Here is a 23,246-nt window from a genome sequence, read left to right as displayed (position 1 = left end):
TTCTATGAATACCTACATGACCTTCTAGAACTAACACCAAAAAAAGATGTCCTTTTCATCACAGGGGACTGGAATGCAAAAATAGGAAGTCAAGAGATACATGGAATAACAGACAAATTTTGCCTTGGAGTACAAAATGAAGCAGGGCAAGGGCTAACAGAATTTTGTCAAGAGAACAGGCTGGTCAACAGAGGGTCAGCAAACATCCTCTTTGGACAACACAAGAGACCACTCTACATGTGGCCATCACCAGTTGACCACTAACGAAATCAAACTGATTACATGCTTGTAGCCAAAGATGGAGAAGCTCTATACAGTCAGCATAAACAAGACCAGGAGCTGATTGTGACTCAGATCATGAGCTCCTTATTGCAAAATTCAGGCTTAAATTGAAGAAAGTACGGAAAACCACTAGACCATTCAGGTATGACATAAATCAAATCCCTTATGCTTATACAGTGGAGATGATAAATAGATTCAAGGGATTAGATCTGATAGGCTGAGTGCCTGAAGAACTATGGACGGAGGTTCATACCATTGTACAGGAGGTGGTGACTAAAACCACCCCCAAGAAAAAGAAATGCAAGAAGGCAAAGTGGTTGTCTGAGGAGGCCTTACAAACAGCTGAGAAAATAAGGGATATGAAAGACAAAGGAGAAAGGGAGAGATATACTCAACTGAACGCAGAATTCCAGAGAATAGCAAGGAGAGATAAGAAATCCTTGTATGCCAAGGTGACATAAAGAAAGAAAACTGTATTCCTGATCTTCCCCAACTCAGCGCCCATTTCTAGGCACCAGGGATATAGCAGGGCAGGCTGTAGGCTTGAGGACACACACTCAGAAACTTACATTGTCTGGAGGCATCACCAACCACCTCAAGACTAAAACTACAGACCAGGAAAATGTTTGCGATGTCCCATAAACTGTCACTTTATCATGAAAATGGACAAAGATGGAAAATTCTTAGGGAATACGTATTGCATTCTGTTTAGATGGATTACTAAAAAAGTTGTTTGAGTTAAATCCATTTACAAAAGTGTACTAAACACATATGTGGGCTACAGTGGTAAAGACTCTGCCTACCAATGCAAGAGACACGAGTTTGATTCCTGGGTCAGGAAGATCCCCTGGAGAAGGAAATGGCAACCCACTCCAGTATTCTTGTCTGGAGAATCCCATGGACAGTGGAGCCTGGCGGGCTATAGTCCATGAGGCACAAGAGTCTAACATGACTTAGCAACTAAACAGTAACAACGAACACATATGTACTATTTGATTCAGTTCAGTTCTGTTGCTCAGTTGTGTCCAACTCTTTGTGACCCCATGGACTGCAGCACGCCAGGCTTTCCTGTCCATCACCGACTCCTAGAGCTTGCTCAAACTCATGTCCATCGAGTCAGTGATGCCATTCAACCATCTCATCCTCTGTTGTCCCCTTCCCCTCCTGCCTGGCAACTGAACTTGGTGCCAGCGACAGTGGGGTGAGTAGACGTGGATTATAATGATCCCCAAACATTTATGCTTCAGGGGCCCTTCCAAGTTAAGGGCAGGAAGGGGGCTGGGATGTGAGCATAGGTCATGTATTTTCATCAAATTAGCAAAATAATTTATTTTCACATAACTTTTCTTATTTTATCATTATTTTTTATTTTTATCATGAATATTTTACATATTCATTTTACTCTTGGGCTGCACTGGGTCTTCGTTGCTGCGTGGATTTTTTCTCTAGTTGCAACGAGTGGAGTCTACTCTCTAGTTGCAGTGCCTGGGCTTCTCATTGCAGTGGCTTCTCTTGTTGCAGAGCTCGGGCTCTAGGCACACAGGCTTCAGTAGTTGCAGTGCGTGGGCTCAAGAGCACAGGCTCAACAGTCGTGGCACATGGGCTTGGTTGCTCCATGGTATGTGAGATCTTCTCAGACCAGGGATCGAACCTGTGTCTCCTGCATTGACAGGTGGATTCTTTACCACTGAGCCACCAGGGAAGTCCCAAAACTTTTCTTAAAGAAGGACCCATCTTATTTGTTTTAGGGCCCATCACACTTGGGGAGCCTCCCTGTCAGCAGCCTCCATTTTAACCCACAGATTAACCCACCCAGATTCTTTCCTCCCTCCTCTGAGTAGCCGGAGAATGTTCTGAAAGGATGCAGCCCCCTCAGCCCATGTTGAGGGGGCTGGGATGGGGTCCCTGGAGGAGATGGTGAACACGTGAAGCTGCTCACTCACTCAGCACACACTTATCCAGCTGTTTCGTGCCAAGTGCAGCTCTGGAGGGGAGGGGGGCCAGGCCTTTGAAGGTGGACAGCAGGTGGACCACCAGGAACTCTCTGATGGGGAGGGCCCCAGGCAGGGCCTCACATTCACTCGGGAACTTGAGGGCTGTCTTAGGGCAGGCTCTCAAGATACCAGGTGTCAGGGAGCCCAGAAGGAGCATGGGCCCTGGGGTGGACCAGTCCTGCCACTGGGATGCCAGTGGGGGTGGGGGTGAGGTTGAGCAGAGGGCACATGGGACCATGTCTGGGGCATCACTGGCTAGGGGCACTGACTTGTGTTTGGGGTCTCAGAGGATGGTGAAATCACCCTGCTGTGGACTGAACTGTTTTTTTGTTCAGTCGCTCAGTTGTGTCCAACTCTTTCTGACCCCATGGACTGTAGCATGCCAGGCTTCTCTGTCCTTCACTATCTCCTGGAGCTTGCTCAAACTAATGTCCATTGAGTTGGTGATGCCATCCAACCATCTCATCCTTTGTCATCCCCTTCTCCTGCCCTCAATCTTTCCCTGCATCAGGGTCTTTGCCAATGAGTCAGCTCTTCCCATCAGGGGGCCAAAGTATTGGAGTTTCAGCCTCAGCATCAGTCCTTCCAATGAATATTCAGGGTTGATTTTCTTTATGATTGATTGACTGGTTTGATCTCCTTGCAGTCCAAAGGATTCTCAAGAGTCTTCTCTAACACCACAGTTCAAAAGCATCAATTTTTCAGCACTCTTCCCTCTTTATGGTCCAGCTTTCACATTGATACATGACTACTGGAAAAACCATAGCTTTGACTACATGGACCTCTCTAGGCAAAGTAATGTCTCTGCTTATCCATAGGTTGAAGCCCTACTCCTCAATGTGACTGTATATGGAGACCGGCCTTTAAAGAGGTGAAAGTGAAAGTTCCTCAGTCGTGTCTGACTTTGAGACCCCATTGACAATACAGTCCATGGAACTCTCCAGGCCAGAATACTAGAGTGGGTAGCCTTTCCCTTCTCTAGGTGTTCTTCCCAACCCAGGGATGGAACCCAGGTCTCCCGCATTGCAGGAGGATTCTTTATCAGCTGAGCCACCAGGGAAGCCCAAGGAGGGTGACTAAAGTTAAATGAGGTTATGGGGTGGGGCCCTGGCCCCAAGTGTCTGGCTTCTTCTAAGAAGCAGACACCAAAGCTGCTGTCTCTCTCACCCCTTTGCCCCCCAGGCAAGCTCACACCAGGAAGCAGTCTCTGTAGGCCAGGAAGAAGGCCTCCCCAGGAACCCAGAGAGTCAGCATCTTGACCTTGGGCGTCCAGTGTCCAGAAGGAGATAAACCACCGTCTGGGCGTGTTGACCCAGACACCCTAAGGGGCCACTGGACTGGCCGGACTTCTCTCTACTGTCCGTAATCCAGTGGTTTTCTTAGATGCACAGGTATAGTGAAGGTCCCAGAGACAGCTCGCCCTGTCCAGTTCCAGGATCTGCAGTTTATTAGGGGCGACTTAGGGGGTGCTGCTTGCGCTCTGACCTTAGTCTCCCCATTTGTGCAGGAGGGTGGCAATGGGACTGGCCCGACAGAGACATACCCCCCGCCTCGAGGATAACAGGGGCTGGGGTCCGGTGTCCTGGAGGACTGCCTTCCCAGGGGGTGAGGGGCGAGATCTCTGGTGCTCCGGCCCTTGGTCTCCCGAATCGCACGGAACCTGGGACTTTGAGCCGGAGAGGAGTGGGAAGCTCAAGTGGGCAGCAGGGGCTGGGGGCGAGGACCTAGGCGGGTTGTGGGCGGGGCTGCGGGCCAGGGGGCGGAGCGTCTGGGCGGGGACGGGCTGTGGGCCGGGGTCCGGGCCCGGGGGCGTGCCGGGGGCGGGGCGAGGCCGGGGTAGGAGGGATCGGGTCTGTCCCGGCGGTGGGTGGAGTCGGGGCTGGGGTCGGAGCAGGGGGCGTGGCGGAGGTGGGCCTCTCCCTTGCAGGGCTCGGCATGCACTGGGCTCCCCGCGCCGGGGCGGGTGTCTGGCTGGACGCATTCCGGCGCACAGGACTCCGCGTTGTCCTCCGGCGCGGGCTCGAAACCAGGGCCCTGCCCACCTGCGGCGATCTCGCGCTCGGCGGGACCGGGCGCGGCACCTGTGGCTGCGCCCGCCGAGTTCCCCGGGTCATGCTGCACGTGGAGGAGGCGGCTCCGAGCGCCCGCCTGGGCCGCCTGTGAGCGCGGGACCGTAGGAGGGACCCGGCGCGGCGCCGCGGGCACGATGCCTTTCCTTCCGGAGGCGGGGGCGGCGGGGCGCGCGGTGGCCCTGGCCCTGGTGCTGCTGCTCCCTGCAGTGTCCTCGGGCGCCGGCGTCCCGCTCCGCCTGCAACCGGGCATGTGAGTAGCCTGAGCGGGCGCGGGAGGCTGGCGGGATGTCCAGAGACCCCGAGTCTTCGGCAGCTTTCCCCCGGGGCCCTTAAGAACCATGGGCTCTTTGCCTTAACTGGGGAGGGGGAGGTTAAGAGACAAGGGTCGGGGGTTGGGTCTGGGGGAGCCTCCGTGGTGGGGCCACCCGGCCTCTCCCTTTCCCCTTCCTCGTCTGCCTGAACTCTGACTGCGAGTTTGCACGTTGGGAGGAATCGGCGCCCCGCGAGGTGAGGGAGTCTGGGCAGGTCTGGCCGGGCAGCTTGGAGAAGGCTAAGAGGAAGCAGCCCGTGCCCACTTCCTTCCAGAGCCTGTCTCCTGGGGCCGGGGTCCTGTGCCCAGACAGGGGGCCGCTTGGGCTTGGTTTCTGTGTTAAATACGCGGGCTTTGGGGCTGGGAGAGAGGAGAAGGAATTCAGTTACAGAATGGGCAGGAAGAGAGGGTCAGGGAGCCAGCCGAGATGAATTTAATTTTGAAAGATGATTCCCCAGCGGGCCGTTTAGCGGTCTCTTTTAAACAGCAAATCGATCCTTGTGTTGGCCTCAGAGGAAAACTGGTGCGAAGTGAGCCGATCTGGAGGAGGAGGGTGGGGGGAGGGCCTGCTGGCGCCCCTGCGCTCTTTGCAGGGTATTGGGCCTGGGGCCCTCGGAGCTTGGAAAGGCTGCTGAGGGGCTGCAGGGGGATGGCGAGGGGCCTGGGCAGGGGCTTCCTGTGCGGGGCTCTGCCTGCCCTGAGGGCTGGGTGCACCTGGCTTCCAGGCAGAGCTGGGGAGGGGGCAAGTCTATGCCCCCAGGACCCCGGGGTCTTGCTTTACTCCAAGAAAGAAGATTTCTCTGTGGCCTTTTAAAGGAGCAGGTCTGGGGCCTGAGCCCCAACTCTCCACGTGACTTCTCCCCCGACATCGCTCTTTGCTGTGACCCCAGGGAGTTTAGTTTGTCCAGGGGAAGTGGTGGCTTCAGAAGGGATGAACACGGGGCCATTCCGCCGCTCAGCCTACCTGCTCTTCACGTGGTTGGCCCAGGCTCCCCAGAATCCCTGGATGCTGGTCAGGGTGGATGCTGAACACAGAGGACTCTGCTCTTAAGAGGGCCTTCTGCCCCAGTGGGCTGGTGGGGACCGCAGGTCGCCCTTCCCTGGCCCCGGGGAGTGAGCCTGTCCTTTGAGGTGTGCCCATTCAGCCAGGGCTCACCCAGGCTGGGGAGGGCTTTCTCCCAGCGGGCAGGGGACTGCAGGGGAGTTCAGACTTCCTCCGGCCCACTTTTCCCAAAGCCTCCTCCCCGCCCCTCACCTCCCCTCACCTCCGCCCCTCACCTCCCCTCACCTCTGCTCTGCAGACCCTTCAAGGCCCCACCCACCAGTCCTCCTCCTGGGGAGCCTCCCACCAGTGTGTGTGGGGTGGCTGTCCTCAGGGGCCTGTGTCCTGGGGCGCAGCCACTCCACTCTCAGATGCCCCCTGTCATGCTGAGTTCCTTGCTGCCTGGGAGCAGACCTTCCTGGTCGTGGCTGTAAGCACCTGCCACCTTCCCAGACGCTCGGTGGGGTCGCAGTGGGCGTGCTGGCTGGCTGAATGAGTGGGGTGCTCTTTTGCTAGACTTCTGAGAAACCTTGTGAACGGGCCCATCCTGCAGCTCATTCTGCCCAGAAAGGAGGCAGGAGCCAGTGGGCTCTTGGAGGCCCCAGGATTGGCTCCTTGCTGCCTGCACCCCAAAAGGGGGGCCTGTAGAGCAGTGAGGGCCCCAGAAGGTCCTAGCACCTGTGTCACTTCCCTTCACGGGCAGCTCCACCCTCCCTGGCTGGCTCAACACCCCCCTGGTGGGCCTGTGGGAAGGTGAGGCGGGAGGATACTCTGAGGGGGGCTCCCACTGACTGGTGTCTCCAGGACCCTGGGGACCTGCAGGGGTGATGTGGCTGATCCTTTGGCTCTTGCTGGCCGACGGGTCCAGATTCCAAACCAGCCAACACTTATTTATTTACTTACATCTCCGAAGTGAGCCTCTTCTGCTGCGGAAAGATGCTGGTCTTTCTCCCCAGGGCCTGGGCTGACTGCTGACAGTGTGCTGGGCTGGTCAAGACAGGGCTGTGGGAGCAGTGTCTGGGCACGGGGAACTCTGACCTACCTCAGCCCGTGGCTGCAAAGCTCAGAGGAGGCATCTTCTCACAACCCTGCTTCCCTGGGGCTGGAGTCCTCCGGACAGCTGTGCTAGGAAAATGTCCAGTATTCCAGAATCAGCTCATTAGACTGACCCCTCCCACCTGGAGAGGGACAGGCCCTCCAAGCTCAAGTCCCCGCTTACAAGTGATTCCTGAACCCACTGGCCCTGAGCACTGCATGGCCCCCATTCGCTGAGGCTTCCTCCGGCCATTCGAAGGCCCCTGCTCACTGGTCAGGGAGCTTGAAAGCTGAACTGTACTTTCAGTGGCCTGTGAGCAGCTCCCAGTCACTGGGCCCTGCCTGTCTGCCTTTCCTGGGGGCAGAGGCCGTGCTGGGTGGAGGGAAAGGGCAGGAAAGGGGCACTAGCTGCCCCATGCCAGGCCAGGCTGTGTGTTTGGTGCTGGGCATGAGCTTGGCATTGCGATCTTTTGTCCATTTTTCTGGTGGGAGGACCTGGGTGTCTGAGGGTGGTCTGCCTGGGTCACAGCGTCCATGGGACGCTGGATCTGGGCTCGTCCAACCTCAGAGCGCCGAGCGTGCCCTCCTGCATACTGCACCCAAGCCAGGAGGCCACTAAAAATGGAGCCTGTTAAAACAGACAGGACAGAGAGACATCTCAGCAACCCAGCCCCCTCCTAAACCCGGGGGTGTGTGCAGTCAGGATTCCCCAGCTGCGTGTGCACGGTTGGCTCCCTGGCCTCAGGTCCCGGTTTCATCCTCACCTCTTCACGCTGGCGCCTTGGGGTCCAGGAACTGCCCACCCCAGGGGGATGTATCTCACGCCCACCGTCACCTGCAGCTCCAGGAGCCCCGCTCTGTCCTAGGGAGCAGATGGCCCACGCTGGGATGAGCACCGCCCGCTACCAAGCTCTGCTCACTTCGCTGTTGAGGAAGCACCTCCCTTCCCCCAGATGGGCAGTGGGTTCATTTCAGGAGCAGAGGGGCCCGATCATAGACTCCTGCCTGCCCTGCTCCCCAACGTCAGGAGTCTTTTCTATGCCTCCTCCCACCTGCTTCTTTGTTTCCCCCTCCGCCCTCCCTCCCCCACCCCACTTCCTCCCTCTTTCCAAATGGAAAAGCCAGCTCTGCTTGTGCTTCTGAGGTGCGGGAAACTTCCCAGAGGAGAAAGTCGTTCCAGGCTCGCCCCTCCTCCCTTGAATGGTTTTCAGCATGCAGTAGCCAGGCGGCCTGCCTGCCGGCCTCGGGAACCAGGGTCACGAACGCAGGGGCCTCGGAGGGCAGGGACAGGGGGCAGTGGACGGGAGAGTGACCAGAGTAGATGTGCCTGAAGGACTGCCGTGCCGCCTCGTTGTGGTCATCCCGCTGGTCAGCAGCTGCCCATGTGGCTGAGGTTTGAGGGGGAGGCTCAGAGGCAGCCCTGTGCATCCTTTTTTTCCTGAATGTTCCATGCCCTCGAGTCTGGGCCTGTGCAGGCCTGGGGTGGGCACTGGGCTGGGTGCTCTCACCTGGGGCCTGGCCTCAGGTCTGGACAGCTGGATCCCTGAGAGCGAGCTTGCAGGGAGGTTAGAGTTGGTGATGGGGGTGCTGACCGTCTGTCTCTGTCCCAGGCCCCACGTGTGTGCGGAGCAGGAGCTGACCCTGGTGGGCCGCCGCCAGCCCTGCGTGCGGGCCTTCAGCCGCACAGTGCCCGTGTGGAGGCCGGGTTGCGGGCGGCAGGCCTGGTGTGTCAGCCACGAGCGCAGGTACGTGCAGGGGTCCCGAGGCCCCATGTGGGGGTCAGGGTTTGGCTCACCCCCAGAGCAGCATGGAGTGCAGGGAGGGGGCAGTGTGGCCAGGGAGGGGTTGTCCTGGTCCCAGGGCACAGGGCCCCCCCCACCCCACCAGTGCCTCACATCTGAAGTCAAGGCCCCTGACACTGCCCTTGGTGTGTGGCCACCAAGGAGGCTATTCCCAGACTGTACACCCCTGCTTAGCGGCCACCTGGGGCCTGGTGGGTGTGGGCGACCCCGTGGTGAGTGGGCCTGTGAGGGGGAGGAGGGACCCTGCAGGGAGAGGTGCTGGCCATCCATGCAGAAGGGTGAAAGCGGGGCGCTCAGCCTGCCGAGGTCCCGCCTGCAAGCGGCTGCTGCCTGCCCCCGAGCCCGTGTGAAACCTCTATTACTCAAGATTTTATTTCCAAATCAAGCAGAGGGAGTGCCTTTGCCTACCTCTCCTCTTTGGCAGGTTCTGGAATCTGCCTGATTGCAGAGCTGGGTGGGGCGGGGTGAGGAGGGCCTTCCGTCCCTCCCTCCTCCGAGGAGGTGTGCCATCCAGCCTCTCGGCTAGGTCTTGGGCTAGGTCTTCAGGACGTGCACCTGCTGGGTCTGCCCCGGGAAGCAGGGGCGTGACCTTTGTTTTAAATGTTTGCTGTCCTATCACATCTGTGCTGTGCAGTTTTCACTGTGGTTCTCAGCTGGGGGTGGTTCGTCTCCCTCCCAGGGCCCTCACAGCATCTGGAGAGGGTGAGCTGTGGAAGCTGAGCTGAGAGGACGGGGCAGGTGGAGGCAAGGACAGCCGCTCTATCATGACGGTCCCGCCCTGGGGTCAGGAGGGCCGAGGCTGGGCCCTGCCAGCCAAGGGGAAGTTAGCCTGTTGTTTCCCCAGAGACGTGCATCTCTTAGTCTGTCCTGGCCCCACGTGTGTGTGGGTGTAGGTGTGTTTGTAAAACAGGAATGAGGTCACATCAGCTGCACCCCCCCACCCCCCACAGCTTGCAGGGAAAGAGCGCTATTTTGGAAGCAGCCAGAAGCCCTGTGGTCCCTGGGCTGGAGGGTGGGTGGGTGGCCATGCTGGGGAGGCTCCTGTGACTGGACATTTCTCCGGGCTGGCCTGGGCAGGGCGGGTGCAGGGTTTTCAAGGTGACTGGTGCCTCAGCTTCCTGGAGGAGTGCCTGGGCACTGCTGGGGAACGTCCGTCTGCTGGGGGGCCGAGCTGCCTGGCCGTGTGCAGCCCATGTTGGGGGTCCATGTTCTGGGTCCCGGTTTCCTGGGAAGGCTCAGGAGGGGCTCTGGATCCTTTCCTGGCACTGCCCAGCCCGGTGTCTGGGACCCTACCCCCTGAAACCCAGCAGGGCCACCTCCAGGTTCTGAGGGAGAAGTGTGGGCCCTTGGCTCTGGCGGCTGCTGTCCCGTCTGTCTGGCTCTGGGCTGAAGCCAGGGTGCAGCTTCCTCTGTTGGGCTGTCTCACTCCAGGTGAGCGTGGTCGCCTCCCACCTCGGTGCCCACAGCAGTCAGTGGCTTGCAGGGTTTCCTGGGGTCAGTGCAGAGGGTATACGGGAGTCCCAGCCTCATTTTGACTCTGGAGGGCTCCCGGCCTTGTTAATGTGTCTTGTTCCCTCCCACGATGCTCGTGGCCGAGGCCTCCAGGCCAGCTGTGGAAGGTTTCCCAAATGCATCGTCCAGCTGGCCCTCCCGTGGCCGTGGAGGCTGTGGCCCGTGTTGAGCTCCCAGCCCTCCCTCCCCTTCGCTGGACCAGCGTCCAGCCCTCCTTGGTCCACTCTTACGTGACCAGCCACGGGCCAGGCCACACATGTTACAGCTTTGTGGTGGCCACCATTTCTCCTGCAGCCACAGTGACGGCTGTGTCTGATTCCTGGGCTGGTGGGTGCATGGCCTTGGCAGGGCTGGGTGGGGTGGCACGGGTCTGCGTCCTGGCCCAGAGCAGGCGAGGCTCTGATGACACCTGAGAGGCTGGACGAGGGGTCTTGCTCGTGTCCCCCCAGTGAGCATTTCCCCAACAAACCCAACACAGGCTGCCCCAGGGTGGGGGAGCTTGGGCTGTGCGCCCCCCCCCAGGGGCACGAAGGAACAGGTGAGGAGGGAGAGGATGCTCGAGCATGGAGCTCACACGTGGGCCCCCACCGGGCCCCTCCCCTGCCCAGCTGCACTGGAGCCTGGGCTTCTCGGGGACCACACAAGGTGAGGAGTGGATATCAGCCTGGTAGCCTTGTCCCCCATCCACCCTGGCCTTGCAAAAACTGGCTCCTGGCCATGGCTGGGGCCCATGTGACTGTCCCATGCGAGGTGTCCCATGTGAGCTGCAGCAGGGGCTGCAGTCTGACCCGCTGTTTCCAAGGGTCACTAGCCTTAGGGGCCATCGGGGAGGGTGGCTGACCAGCCCGGTCACTGGGAGGAGCAGCACGTAGCCCAGGGAGCTGGTAAATATTTACGGCGGAAGGGTCTGTCTGCTTTGCCAGACATTGTCCGCGCCGTGGTAGGCCTCTCTCCAGGCAAGTGGTTTCATGTCCTGCCAAAGTGGCGTTTTGCAGACTCCCCTGAGATGTGTGTACACAGTCATGTGCACGTGCTCACGCTTCCGGGAAGCGGCCCTCGTTGGTTTGAGGGGTCCAGGTCCCCTTGGTGACCAGGAGCTTCCCACCGCTCCCGAGGGCTGAGAAGAGCAAGCCAGGCAGTGCAGGGGGTGTTGTTTCCCTGACCTGGAGATGGCAGCCCAAGCCCCCACGCCTCCAGATGCCCCAAGGGCCCTTGACCCACCCAGGCCAGGCCCCGGGCAGCAGTCCTGCAGACGGCAGCGGGGTGGGGTGCTGTGTCTGGAGGTCGCTCACGCAGGGTGGGCTTGGGGTTGTCCTTTGCTCTCCTGCTACTCCACTCTGTCGTCTGGGCTGGGGGCTGAAGCGGGGAGTTGGGGTGGCTCCCCGGGAAGGTGGGTGGGGTGCAGCAGATCCTTGCTTAGGTTGTTAAAGCCCACTCTCTTGAGCAGCAAACACAGAAGTCTCCAGATGGGATGCAGGAGTTGGGGTGCAGCTGGAAGGAGGAGCGCTGGGGATGGGGGACAGTCTGATGGGCTGAGTAGGACCAGGGCACCCCCCACCCCGCTCTCCAGCTTCTGCTCCAGGCTCATGGTTTCAGGGGAGTCCTAGCCTGGGGGAGGCAGACCCTCTTGGACTACTCCCCCAAGCCTGCCTGCCGTAGGGGCTGACGATACAGGGCAGAGGTTGGGCTGGACTGGCAGAGGGTGGCCCTGAGTGGCTGGGCTTCCAGGGACCTGGAGGCACAGGTGGAGGGGGCAGCCTGTGGATCTGGGGTAGGGACAGACGGGAGGCCCTTACCCCTTGGGTGAGGCTGGCCTCTCTCTGACGTGGGCACCACCTTCCTGTGGCCACTCGCTGTGCCAGGCCCCAGGCTGGCTGGATCGGCTGCCTGCTTCCAACTCCTGGAAGGAGGACTCTGCCCCTCTCTGCTCAGCCTTTGTGAGGCCGTAGCAGTCCCACTGGAGCAGGAACCAGCCTTGGACCCAGGGAACCCCGGCCTCTAGAGCACCCTCCTCCAGGAAGCCCTCCCATCTGTCCCTTCTGACCTCAGTGCTGTGTGCTGAGCACACTCGGGTCCGGCTGCTGCCCACAGATGCTTGACCCTCATCGGCCTGCCTCCCCAGCTCAGCCCTTAGTGGGGAAGGGGCCCGTCCCCGGGGACACCCCAGGACTAGCCCGCTGCCCAGCTCCTTGGTGCACTGGTCGGCTGGGAGCCTGGGGCACAGCTTGCCAGCACTGGGCACCTTGGCCCACTTGGTCATCCCAGGGGCCACTCTTGCTCCTAGGCTGGGCACTGAGTCTGACCCTCAGACCCTCACAGACTGGCCTGGTGATGAGAGCCACGTGAGGGGCACAATGCCCGTCCCAAGGTCATTCAGAGCTGGGACCACCATGGGGGTGAGGGGGAAGGGGTGGTATGTCGCTGGTTCCAGGATGGCTGTGCCCACCCAGTGCCCCTCATTTATGTGGCACAGCCGCAGGAATGCAGACCTTCTGCCCACCTCAGTGCTCTGACCTGCTTGGCTGTGAACCGGGGACAGTGGGGGAGTTGGGGAGATGAGGTGTGGCGGAGCCAGAAGCACTGGGTAGAAATGCCTGGAGCCCGGTCCCTTGGCAGTAACGCTCCCCTCTCCCTTCTCTTCTAGAACCATCTACTACACGGGCTACAGGCAGGTGTACTCCACTGAGGCCCAGACGGTGTTCCGGTGCTGCCCGGGGTGGAGCCAGCAGCCAGGGAGCCAGGGCTGCCTCTCCCGTGAGTGCCCCCCACCCCCACTCCCCCCATGGAGGCTACGTCCTCAGTCAGTCTCCCGGGGGTTGGTCCTGCTGCCACACACGATGGAGCATCTCACGGCTGCGGGGGAGACTTCAGAGCCACTGGCTCAGCCACTCTGCTCCCCAGAGACTGCTCACACGAACTGACGGAAGGGGAGGACCAGTGATGCTTCTCCGGCCCGATGCTGCAGGAGCTGCAGAGGGAGAGAGTTGGGGCTCGTGGAGGTGCAAAGCTGGAGGGCAGGGAGCCATCTGCGCAGCACCAGGGAGGGGGCCAAGGGTGGCCCCAGGGCCACGTCTGGGTGTCAGTGGGCTCAGACACCCCTGAGCTTGGCTTGGGGTTGGTGTTATAGAGTGTGAACCCCTTGCCCACCTGCCCGTGGGCACGCCCTGCTCTCCGGATCCCTCTGCTGCTCTGCCCAGGGCCTGGGCGAGGAGCTCCGTGCTGTCCCCCTGCCACCTCGTGGGCACCCTGGGCCTCAGTCTCCTCTCTGCTGGATAGAATGTCAATCTTGCTTCCCTCAGAAAGAAGGGTCCTGATGGATGTGGGGGGAGGGGCAGCCCCTGGGTGTCTGCACAGGACCACAGGCAGCCTACAACCCCCCACGGGACCCCACTGAGGGTCCCAGAGGTGGGGCAGGAATCGGGTTCTGATCCTAGTGGGCGGCTGTGAACCTCTGCTTTGTAAACGGAACAGGTGGGGCTGGAGTCCAGCTGCCGGGGGTGTTGGGGGAGGGTTCCTGGTCTGTGGGTGTGGGCATAGGTGAGCCCGTCGGTGAAGCTGGCAGGGTGGGGGGAGGCAGCCGTCCTCCTGAGAGCTTGGCCCACAGGTTGGGCAGCCCCTGAAACAGCTCCGGGGCATCCAGACAGGGTGAGGTTGGGCTGCACCGTGGAGGGTGGCAGGTTCGTGGCTCCCCGTGGCGTGGGGTTTAACCTCAGGTGGGCTGCTCTGTGACTGGGGTGGAAACCAGACTTCCGGGGTCGTGTCCCCGCCTGTCCTCTGGCCCCTGGGGGGGTGTCCATAAACAGGGGCCACAGACGCGCTCTGTGGACTCCAGCAGGAAAGGGGGAAAGTAGAGGATGTGGTGATGTTTGTCCAGGAGAGGAAATGAGTAATTCTCTCCAGGAAGGGGCAGGGGGAGAGGACCAGATGCGCCTTGGGGGGATGGCAGGGGGCAGGTGGTGCTGGCCAGCGGTCCTTGGAGTGTGGGGAGCGTCCAGCTCTGACAGCCCTCCTCTCGTGGCTGTCTGATCACAATGGTGACCTATGTGGAAGAGGAAGTGGGGTCTCGGTCTGCATCCCCTGGGTTTATGGGGAGGGACGTGGGTGCATACCCGCGTGGCTGGCCTGGGGTGGAGACTTCTGGGCAGGGTAGGGCAGGGGAAGGGGCAGGTGAAGGCTTGCACAGCAGTGTCCCACAATTGTCATCCACTGTGCACCCCTTATCTGGAGCCCAGTGACCCTCAGTGTCACCTGTGTCTTGGAGTGACCATCCCAGGACTGGGTGAGGGGAGTGGGAGGGCCCAAGGGCCGTCCAGACCCCTGGAGGCCCACTGCAGAGACGGTCCAGTGCTGGCCGTTCAGGAACGGGGGGCCAGCATTGGGTTGGGTCCACAGCACCAGGAGCTGCTAGTCTCAGCTCCAGCCTGGGGGGCCTGGCCTGTGGTTCTGCCTGTGCCCGCAGCCAGGATGCTCGAGGTGGCCCTGCCCTGGCTGACTGGCTGGCAAGAGGAGGATGCAGTCACACCACTTGGGGATCAGGGATTGCTGAACCAGCCCAGGACTAAGGGGCCCACCTTTGGGACTTCTCAGTGCAGGGAGGGGTCTCAGCGGGGACCCTCCCAGGGCAGCCTGGTTGGGGGCAGGGCTGGGGTGGTGGGGTGGTGGGATGCATCTTGGTGGCTGGGTCAGGCCCGGGAGGTCCAGGTTGTCACGTCAGCCAGAAGACACAGGACAAGGTCCCCACGTGTATCTTGAACTTGAGGCTCTCGCTTTCCTGGTTGGTTTTTAGAAATTCAGTTTTAGGGTGGGATTTATTTATTTATATACCTGGCTCGTATCTGTTTGCTTTAGTTATCTGGGAAGAGCACTGTGATCTGACCTCTTGGGACACTCACTTGTCCCCCCAGTGTCTGGGTGGCCAGCACATGAAGGAGGAGGGATAGAGCTGGGATCCTGCCCCCAGCACCAGCTCATTGGTACACTCATTCATTTTTTTCATCCATCCATTCATTTGGTTTATGCTCAGCTGATCTGGAACACTGAAAGTTCAGGGGGACTGGGTTAGGGTTACGGACAATACATGCCCATGGGGATCTCAGGTTTGTGGGGGTCTCAGGCCCGTGGGGGACTCAGGTCTATGCGGAGGCCAGCTGCTGCTGGCAGATGCTGAAGTGACCCTGATGTATAAGGATGGGCAGACCAGGCCAGCCAGATGGGCACTGTTGTTGTGTGGAGTGACTGGAGCCAGAGCAGGAGGAAGTTGGAGGGGGAGGAGGAAGAAGGGGGAGAGGTGGGTGGCCAGGGCCTTTCTCAGCTGCCCCATGCTGTAGCTGAGCACCTGGGGTCCCTCTGCCTGTAGCTGCTCAGGGCTGGTTTCCCAGCTTCATGGGGCCAGATCCCTTCCCCGTGTCCTTTGTGCATTTCACGCCTGGGGCTCTCATGGGGGGCCCTGGGGCAGGTGCAGAATCGAACCAGGCACCCATCTCGGGGTTGGGGGACCCAGGGTCCCTACAGGTGCCAGAGCCCCCAGCCCCGGGGAAGCCCTGCCTCGGGGGTCAGGTGAGAGTGGGTGGCTGCCTTTGGTCCCCTCTTGGCCACAGGTCAGCAGGCGTCAGGCCAGCAGATGGGGTCAGTGTCACCTCCGATTTCCTGCGAGTGGAGGGGCCAGTGATGAGGCAAAGGGCCCTCCCGGCCTGCAGAGGGGCCCCTGGGGTCCACTTCTCCGGCTTTCCCCCACGCTCCCCCTTTCTCCCTTTCTATCTGTCCCATTTTTTCCCGACCATCTCCCCAGTCTAGCCTCCTCAGCACTTTCCCTTGTATCTAGTCTAGGCTGTCTGCAGTTGGGGGACCCTGAGAAGTGAGCAGGTTGGGGCAGGGCCCTGTGATGCTGACTCCCACTGGCCCCGCCCCCTCCATCAGCCACGGATATGACCTGGAAACTCGGCCACGTGTGTGACAAGCTCAGGTCCTCGTGGTGTTCATGCCGGAGGACAGCAGGAAGCTTCTAGTGTTCGGTGGGATTTCTCCAAGACCCAGATGGCAGCAGGTGTGACCTGGAGGTGACTGAAAGGTGCCAGCAGGGGCTGCCTGATGGCCAGGGGCTTCCCCAGGGTCTGTGGGCCCCAAGCATGTGTGCCCGGGGGGGCAGATGGGCTCTGCTATTGGGGTGCCCATCCTCTTGTTCAGTGGCCTCTGAACTGCACCTCCATCCCAATCAGATGACAGATTTTGCTGGACCCTCGCCATGTTTCCACCACAGTCACCCTGGGTCCTGGCCACCCTTATTGAGTGCCCAGAGGAGGTACCTGGCCTGGAGCAGTTCAACCCCTCAGACCCCTGCGTGCGGACCCTGAGATGGAATGGGTGCCGAGAAGACCATGCTAGGAAGACCACCCTTGGCTCCGTCTTGAGCTCTCTCCATGTGGGCTGGGCTCAGTCCATCAGAGGCTGCAGGATGGAGAAGCAGGGCCCAAGGAGGGGCCAGAGACCGCACCAGCTCTGTGGATGCCAGGAGCTCTGGGAAAGGGATGCTGTGGTCCAGGAAGCTCTGTGTCAAGTACAGCTAAGTGGGTTCTGTTTTTGCAGGACTTGTCATAGCCTTTAATACAGTAGTGTACACTGCAGTTTGCTGACACATGCTGTGTAGTGTTTTCTTCTTTAAAAAAGAAGAAAAAAAAGAAGCCAAAAGTCAAAGTAATACGACAGTGTTCCTAAAGCACATACTGGGAAGTATGTTAGTGATCCATTCCCAACAAGCATCTGTAGAGGCTGACAGGGTGCCTGGCACTGCTTTGGGGTGTGGGAGGGGCTGCGAGCAGAGGCGGCTTCTGGCCCTATTCTCCTGGAACTTGCATCCTGTGTGGAGGGAGAGGAAGGAAGAAAGGAAGTTTCCATGCTGGCGAGTGGGGATGCTCCAGAGAAAAATGAGGCGGGAAAGGGCCCACGGATGGGAGGTGCTAACTTAGTGGGCGTCCAGGAGGCCTCTGTGTCCAGGGCAGTGGTGGCCTGTGTGATGTGAGTACTGGGCCTTACTGGTGCCCAAGGAAGAGCCCCACTGCAGAGGGAAGGGCAGGTTCGAGGCCGTGGGAACTGGGCAGGGCTAAGCCGTTGTCCCCACCCCGGGAGCCCAGCCCTGGGTCTGGATCTGTGCCTGTGGCCTCAGCCCCTACAGCCAGGGCCACAGGGCAAGGCCTGGCTTGGCACCCCTGTGTCCAGCTCTTGAACTGCCAGGCAGACCTCTCTTCCCTCCCGCCTCCTCTGTGGTCCCTGGCTGGTTGGGGCTGGAGGGAAGGAGCTGCAGGAAGGCAGCCCGGAGTACCCCCCACCTCTGAGGTTGGGGGGGTGCTCAGCTTCCGCTCTCTGGCCTTCACTTGTCCTTTCCCACTCTGGCTGCAGCATGGCAGCCCTGCACCCACCCCGCGCCCAGTGGGGGAACTTACAGAGCTGGTGCGCTGGCTCTCTTGTCCCTGGTATGGACTGAGGTACTAGGGGCAGGGCGTGTTGTCCTGCTGTGTCCCCAGCACCCCAGGTCTCTCCAAACCATGCATCACACTTGGACTGGCCCGGCCCTGTGCCGGGCACACGTTTACACACACACTCACATTTGGGCCTGCAGCCCACCCAGAGGAGCTCACCACACAGCCTCACATACACACATGTGTACACACGTGCCTGGGTTTACTCACACACGTGCAACCTACTCACATGGGCAGTCACATCTGTTCACTCAGGTGTGCACCCATGCTCATGATCACACATGTGTGTGCACACTCACATGCATGAACTCACACTCCCATGGGAGCCCAGATACCCACATGTGTGCTCTCACGGGGGCATGATATGATGGGGAGCATGGGCAATGAGACACGGAGGTGCCCCTATCACCAGGGGCCCAGAGTGCTCCATGCGCCCAGGGCAGCTGGGACCAAGTTCAGCTTCTGGAAGGTTCTGGGTGCATGGCCCCTCCCTGCCGACTGCCTTCGGGAAGGTGGGCGTGGTGGGGGCAAGGAAGGAGGCTGCCCCACCCAGGTGTGCTCTCGGGCCTCCTGCAGCCCAGGATGGGTCTGGAGGGGGCAGTGGGCTTCTGCTGTCATCAGGGCACCTCAGCCTCTCACTTCTGTTGACCACACACAATGTCCCAAAGTCAATGTGGCTTGTGCCATGCCTGCCGTCATGTGGGGGCTCTGGGAGCTGGGCCCTGGGCTTTGGGACCCGACCCTCTCCCCTGGTGTGGTGAGCACTGGTCTAGGCACAGGGCAGGGCACTTGGAGCCTGAGTGCCCAGCACGGAGCTGAGGTGACTCCCTCCCTTCAGCAAGGGTCCTGGCGGGAGAGGTCGGGTGGGGCATGTGATCTGGGCCCCGAGCCCTCGGCCAGCGTCGGGTGGAAGGCTGGCAGGAGCAGGGTCAGAGGGACAAGGCAGGAGGGCTCAGGCCGGCTCTGTCCCCCAGGCTCCCAGGGAAGTGGCCTCCCTTCCTGAACCACTGCCAACTTGAGGTGGGTGTTGGTTCCCACGCCTGCCTGCCTGCACACGGGCAGCTCTTAATCAGCGGCTGGGGTGAAGCTGAGGAAATGCTACCCTGCAGCCTGGGCGATAAGACGGGAGCCACCCTGCCTGCCCGTGACCTTGAGCTGAGCCAGCCCTCCCTGCGGGGTCTCTGGGATGCAGGCGAGCCTTTGCTTGCAGGGCTGGCTTCCGGAACCGCCTTCGGTGACCTCAGCATGTGGGTGGGTGGCTTGGCAGGCCGGACAAAGGTGTCAGCCTGGGTCACCCTGTCCTGCCTGTGGTCACTCCGGTTTCCACTAGCCCCTCTGGGGGCAGAGGGAAGGAGGCTCAGGCTCAGCCAAGCCTAGGTCCAGGTGGTGGTCCGGGGGCTGAACTTGCAGAAATCAAGCCCTCAGAGAACAGCCAAGTCCCATTTCCAGGGTCAGCTCGTCCTGGGACAGTGAGGCTGGGGCCGCCATGGCCAGTGGAGTTGAAGTCTGGCTGGGCCCGGGTGTCCCCACCTGTCTTGATGAGAGGAAGGGGCTGGCATCAGGATGCCACAGATGATGCCTGAACGTGGTGCCCGTCCCCGGGGATTGCGCTCCCCAATTCTGTCCTCCCGTTCCTGGGCCTGGCCAGGATCCCCCTCGGAACTGGACTCCCTAAGGATCCTCCCAGCCTTTGGTGTTAGGAATGTGGGCAGATCCACCCAGCTTCACCCCAAGGCAAAGGTCTGGTCAATGTCTCTGAGCCTCAGCTCCCCGTCTGTAAGCTGGTGGGGTGGTTCCTCCTCTCTGTTCAGATGGTGGCCCTGGACCTGAGCTGCTGCGGGCCATGTGCATCTTCAGCTCCAGGTGATTGTGTGGGGGCAGCACTCTGACAGTGTGAAGGGTCCATGAAGATATTGCATTTGACACATGGCAGGGAGCTTAGCCCTCATTTCCAACGACAGATTGAGTATCAGGGCTGCGACTTCAGTGTAGGTCTTCAGAACCTGAGCTGCCTTGCCTTGCGAAGGCATCTGAGTGGGGTGGGGTGAGACAGCGGGGGTCCAAGAAGGGAGGATAGCATCCTCCAGCCTTGGAAGACGTGGCTGCCTGGCAGTAGCAAACCCTATGGCCATGGTGCTCCCCTACCCACGGCTCACCTCCACCTGCTCTTGAGTTTCTCATCCTTGTGGGTTCTGACAGTTCCTCCTGGGGTCCCTGAGGGTCCTGTGGGTTCAGCCATGCCGACAGTGATGAGGGTGGGTCCCCAAGCCGACCCCCTGCTGTCACCCTGGCATTCAGTAGGTGCTGCTAAGATTCATTAAAAAGTATGGGCTTTCCAGGTGGCAGGCGCAATGGTAAAGAATCCACCTGCCAAGCAGGAGACATGGATTTGATCCCTGGGTTGGGAAAATCCCCTGGAGGAGGGCATGGCAACCCACTCCAGTATTCGTGCCTGGAGAATCCCATGGACAGAGGAGCCCAATGGGCTATAGTCCACAGGGTTGCAAAGAGTTGGACATGACTGAAGCGATTTAACACACACACACACACACACACACACACACACACACACACACACGCACGCACCCTGCCTGCTAGCATTTGAGTTCTGTGAGAATAAGGGTCATCGAATTGTTCATTAACGTATCCCATGTGTCTGTAATATTAATAGTTTCCTTCGTGTAGTAGGTGCTCAGCAAACACTAGTCAAATAGATGAATCTGTCTGAGCCACTGATGGGCTTCCCAGGCAATGAATCCGTCTGTCGATGCAGGAGACCTGGGTTTGATCCCGGAGTTGGGAAGATCCCCTGGAGAAGGAAGTGGCAACCCACTCCAGTATTCTTGCCTGGAGAATCCCCTAGACAGAGGAGCCTGGTGGGCTACAGTCCATGGGGTCACAAGAGTCAGACACGACTGAGCACGTGTGAGCCACCGCATGGAGCTTTTACATTTTTCTTTTCCACATGTCCCACAGGTCTGTTTTCCTACATGCCTGCTCTTCCTACACATGGTTCCTCTTTCTTGTAGAGGAAAGCAAGCGTCCTGATAGGAAGCCTCAGTCTGTGGCTCCCGAGCTCCATTTCCACAGCTGTGCTGTGACTGTCACCTGTGGTCTTCCTCACCTGTAGGGGAGTTCTCTTGGGGGGGGTTGAGTGACAGCAGGAGGAGTGGGGGGGCTCCTGGAGGTATCCCTGACTACCACCCACCCGGGGGAGGGATGGGGACTCACGGGTGCTCCACCATGCTGCCCTGTCCCTTTGCTCTGGGTGCCCATCCTGCCACGGGGATGTGCCCAACGCTACCCCATGCCACCCAGAACCCCCAGTCCCAGGCTTCTCTGTGGTAACCCTGTCTTTCCAGCATCCTATGAGCCTGGGGGCTGCTAGGAGCACCCTTCTCAGTTTGGGTGCTCTGAGCACCTTTGTTTTTAGCTTTGAGCACCTTTGTTGTGAAGCCTTTTCTTTTTTCTGTCTGAGAATGCACTGCCCTAGACATCCCTTCTGGATCCTGAGCGCCTGCCTTCCCCTGAGGGCCTCCCCACAAATAACTCTCACATCTCACGTGGCCTGACATTTATTTGTCTCTTTCCTCTTCATTCAACAAAGTTTATGGAGCGCCTTCTAAGTGAGGGTGTGTCGGTTGGCACTAAGGGAGGCGATGGTGCTGGAGGCGGGCTTGTGCCTTGCTCCCAGGGAGCCCAGGCCTGGCTGGGAGCTTAGTTGTCACCCGTCTGAAGGGCTGGTACACTGGGAGGTGCAGCATTGGAAACTGTGGGGCGCTGTGGGCTCTGATTTGCCTGGCGACTTGGGAAAACTTGGGGTTTTTTTGGTGGCTCAGATATTAAAGCATCTGCCTGCAATACGGGAGACCAGGGTTCGATCCCTGGATCAGGAAGATCCCCTGGAGAAGGAAATGGCAACCTGCTCCAGTATTCTTGCCTGGAAAATTCCAGGGACAGAGGAGCCTGGCGGGCTACCGTCCATGGGGTCGCAAAGAGTCGGACAAGACTGAGCAAATTCACTTTCTTTTCTTTCTTTCTTTGGGGAGGCTCCCTGCGGAAGTGACCTGTTGTCTAGGCACACAGCTCTCGGGGTCTGACAGGTGGCTGAGGGGCTCTGTGCCAGGTCGATGGGAAAGCCACAGAAGGGTTTTCACCCGGGGGCCCATGATCCGATTCTTGCTGTGAAGGAACATGATGGCTGCACCGTTGGGAAAGGATGCGGGTGAGTGGAACCAGCTGAGAGGACTCCAAGGGGATACTAGAGGCGGCTTCGTCCAGCCTGGCGACGGAGAGAAGTGTGGACTCCAGGTGCATGGGAGGTGGAGCCGATAGGCTGGCTTTGGACTGGACCTGGGACGAGAGTGAGGCTGGCTCCCCATTTCTGGCCTGAGCCGTTGTGGCTGTGACGCTGTGTACCAGGTCAGGGGAGGGGGCGTGGGAGCAGGGAGTGGGGTGCTGTCTCCCCCTGAGCTCCAGAACTGACCATGGAGGTGGGCACAGGCAGGGTGCTGTCCGTGGGGGCCCCCAGGCTGGGCATGGGCCTGGCAGAAACTGCAGAGGCTCCTGGGGGTGGGCAGAGTCCCAGGGTGAGCTCCAACCTGGATACTTGGTTCCTCCACGACTGGAGGGGTGGCCCATCGTGGCGGTTTGGGGCTGAAGGTCTTCAGGATGGTGAAAACTTCTTTAAGATGTGAAAAGTAAACACAGCTGGCTTCCCTTCCTCCACAAAGTCACCCAGGTCCACAGGTTTGGGGCCCTCAGCAGTGGGAACTCTGGTGCCACGTGGCCCAGGCTGGCCCCACGCCCGGACTTACCTGTGCGGGTTCCAGGGTCACCACGTGCTTCCTCCTGCTCCCCTGTGGTACTGCCTTGCCCCCAGCCCCCCACTCCCACTGCCTTTCAGAAATCTCAGGGAGTTTGCCAGGTGTGAGGAGACCCAGCTGGGACCCCGGCAGGGTGGCCCAAGAAGAGGGATCCCTCCAGGGCTGGGACAGCAGCCTAGTTATGGGACAGAGGAACAAGAAGATGCTCCCTGAAAAGACCTGTGTCTCCCTCGGCCAGTCCTCCTGACTCTAAGTCAGAAAGCCATGGGCTCATCTGTCCTGGGCTGGTTCCTCGTGGACTGATCCCTCCTCAGTGGCTCTGTGACCTGGGGCCATGTGCTGCATGTCTCTGAGCCCAGTCTCCTCATCAAGGGCAGCGCCTGGTCCAGGGGGATGCTCAGACCAATGTGTCTGGCCAGCGTCCCTCCCCTCGGGGTCTCCCACCCTCCAGCTTCTCTTCCTGCTGGACCCGTGGATCACGGTGGGACTCAGGGGTGCCTGGGGAGTGTCCAGGCCACTGTTCAGAGTGTCCACTCACCCAGCGAGCACCCCAACGTCTTTGGACTCAGGGCCTGGCTGTTGGGGTTGTGGGGATGGGGGCAGAGCCCACCTGCCCTGGCCTTGCCCTCCCCTGTGTGGATGTGGGCGGGGGCTGGCTGCAGAGCCAAGAAAACTCATGCTGAAGCCCCTGGAGGCAGCCGGTCCAGCCTTGGGTGGGGTCCTTTCTGTGATGGGGCTGGGACTGGACCTGCCCTTCCATCCAGGGCCCCTGCCTCTTGGGCGGGCCGCTGCCTCCTCCATGCCGTGGCCTGGTGCTGGAGGGGGCGGCTCAGTAACCCTAGGCTACCCCCAGGCAGTGGGTTTAGGTGTAAACACAGCTGCCCCCAGGGTGACCGGTT

At 59.9% G+C, this 23,246-nt stretch overlaps 1 protein-coding gene across 8 annotated transcripts in view; it reads left to right on the top strand.

Annotated features, from left to right (window-relative positions):
- The first annotated feature begins 4,348 nt into the window (after nt 1-4,348).
- MEGF6 (multiple EGF like domains 6) overlaps nt 4,349-23,246 on the top strand; it is a 99,001-nt gene continuing 80,103 nt past the window's right edge. For all 8 annotated transcript variants that reach the window (XR_006272602.1, XR_006272597.1, XR_006272599.1 and 5 more), the window contains exons 1-3: nt 4,349-4,598; nt 8,346-8,480; nt 12,694-12,803. Coding sequence is in view for 1 of the 8 variants with exons in the window: in XM_043485577.1 (XP_043341512.1) it covers nt 4,483-4,598; nt 8,346-8,480; nt 12,694-12,803 (361 nt within the window). In the remaining 7 variants the exon portion in view is untranslated. The remainder of the gene's footprint in view (nt 4,599-8,345; nt 8,481-12,693; nt 12,804-23,246) is intronic.

The sequence above is a fragment of the Cervus canadensis genome, chromosome 13 (assembly GCF_019320065.1).
Source record: "Cervus canadensis isolate Bull #8, Minnesota chromosome 13, ASM1932006v1, whole genome shotgun sequence".
Lineage (NCBI taxonomy): Eukaryota > Metazoa > Chordata > Mammalia > Artiodactyla > Cervidae > Cervus > Cervus canadensis.
This window is presented reverse-complemented; position numbering and strand designations above follow the sequence as displayed.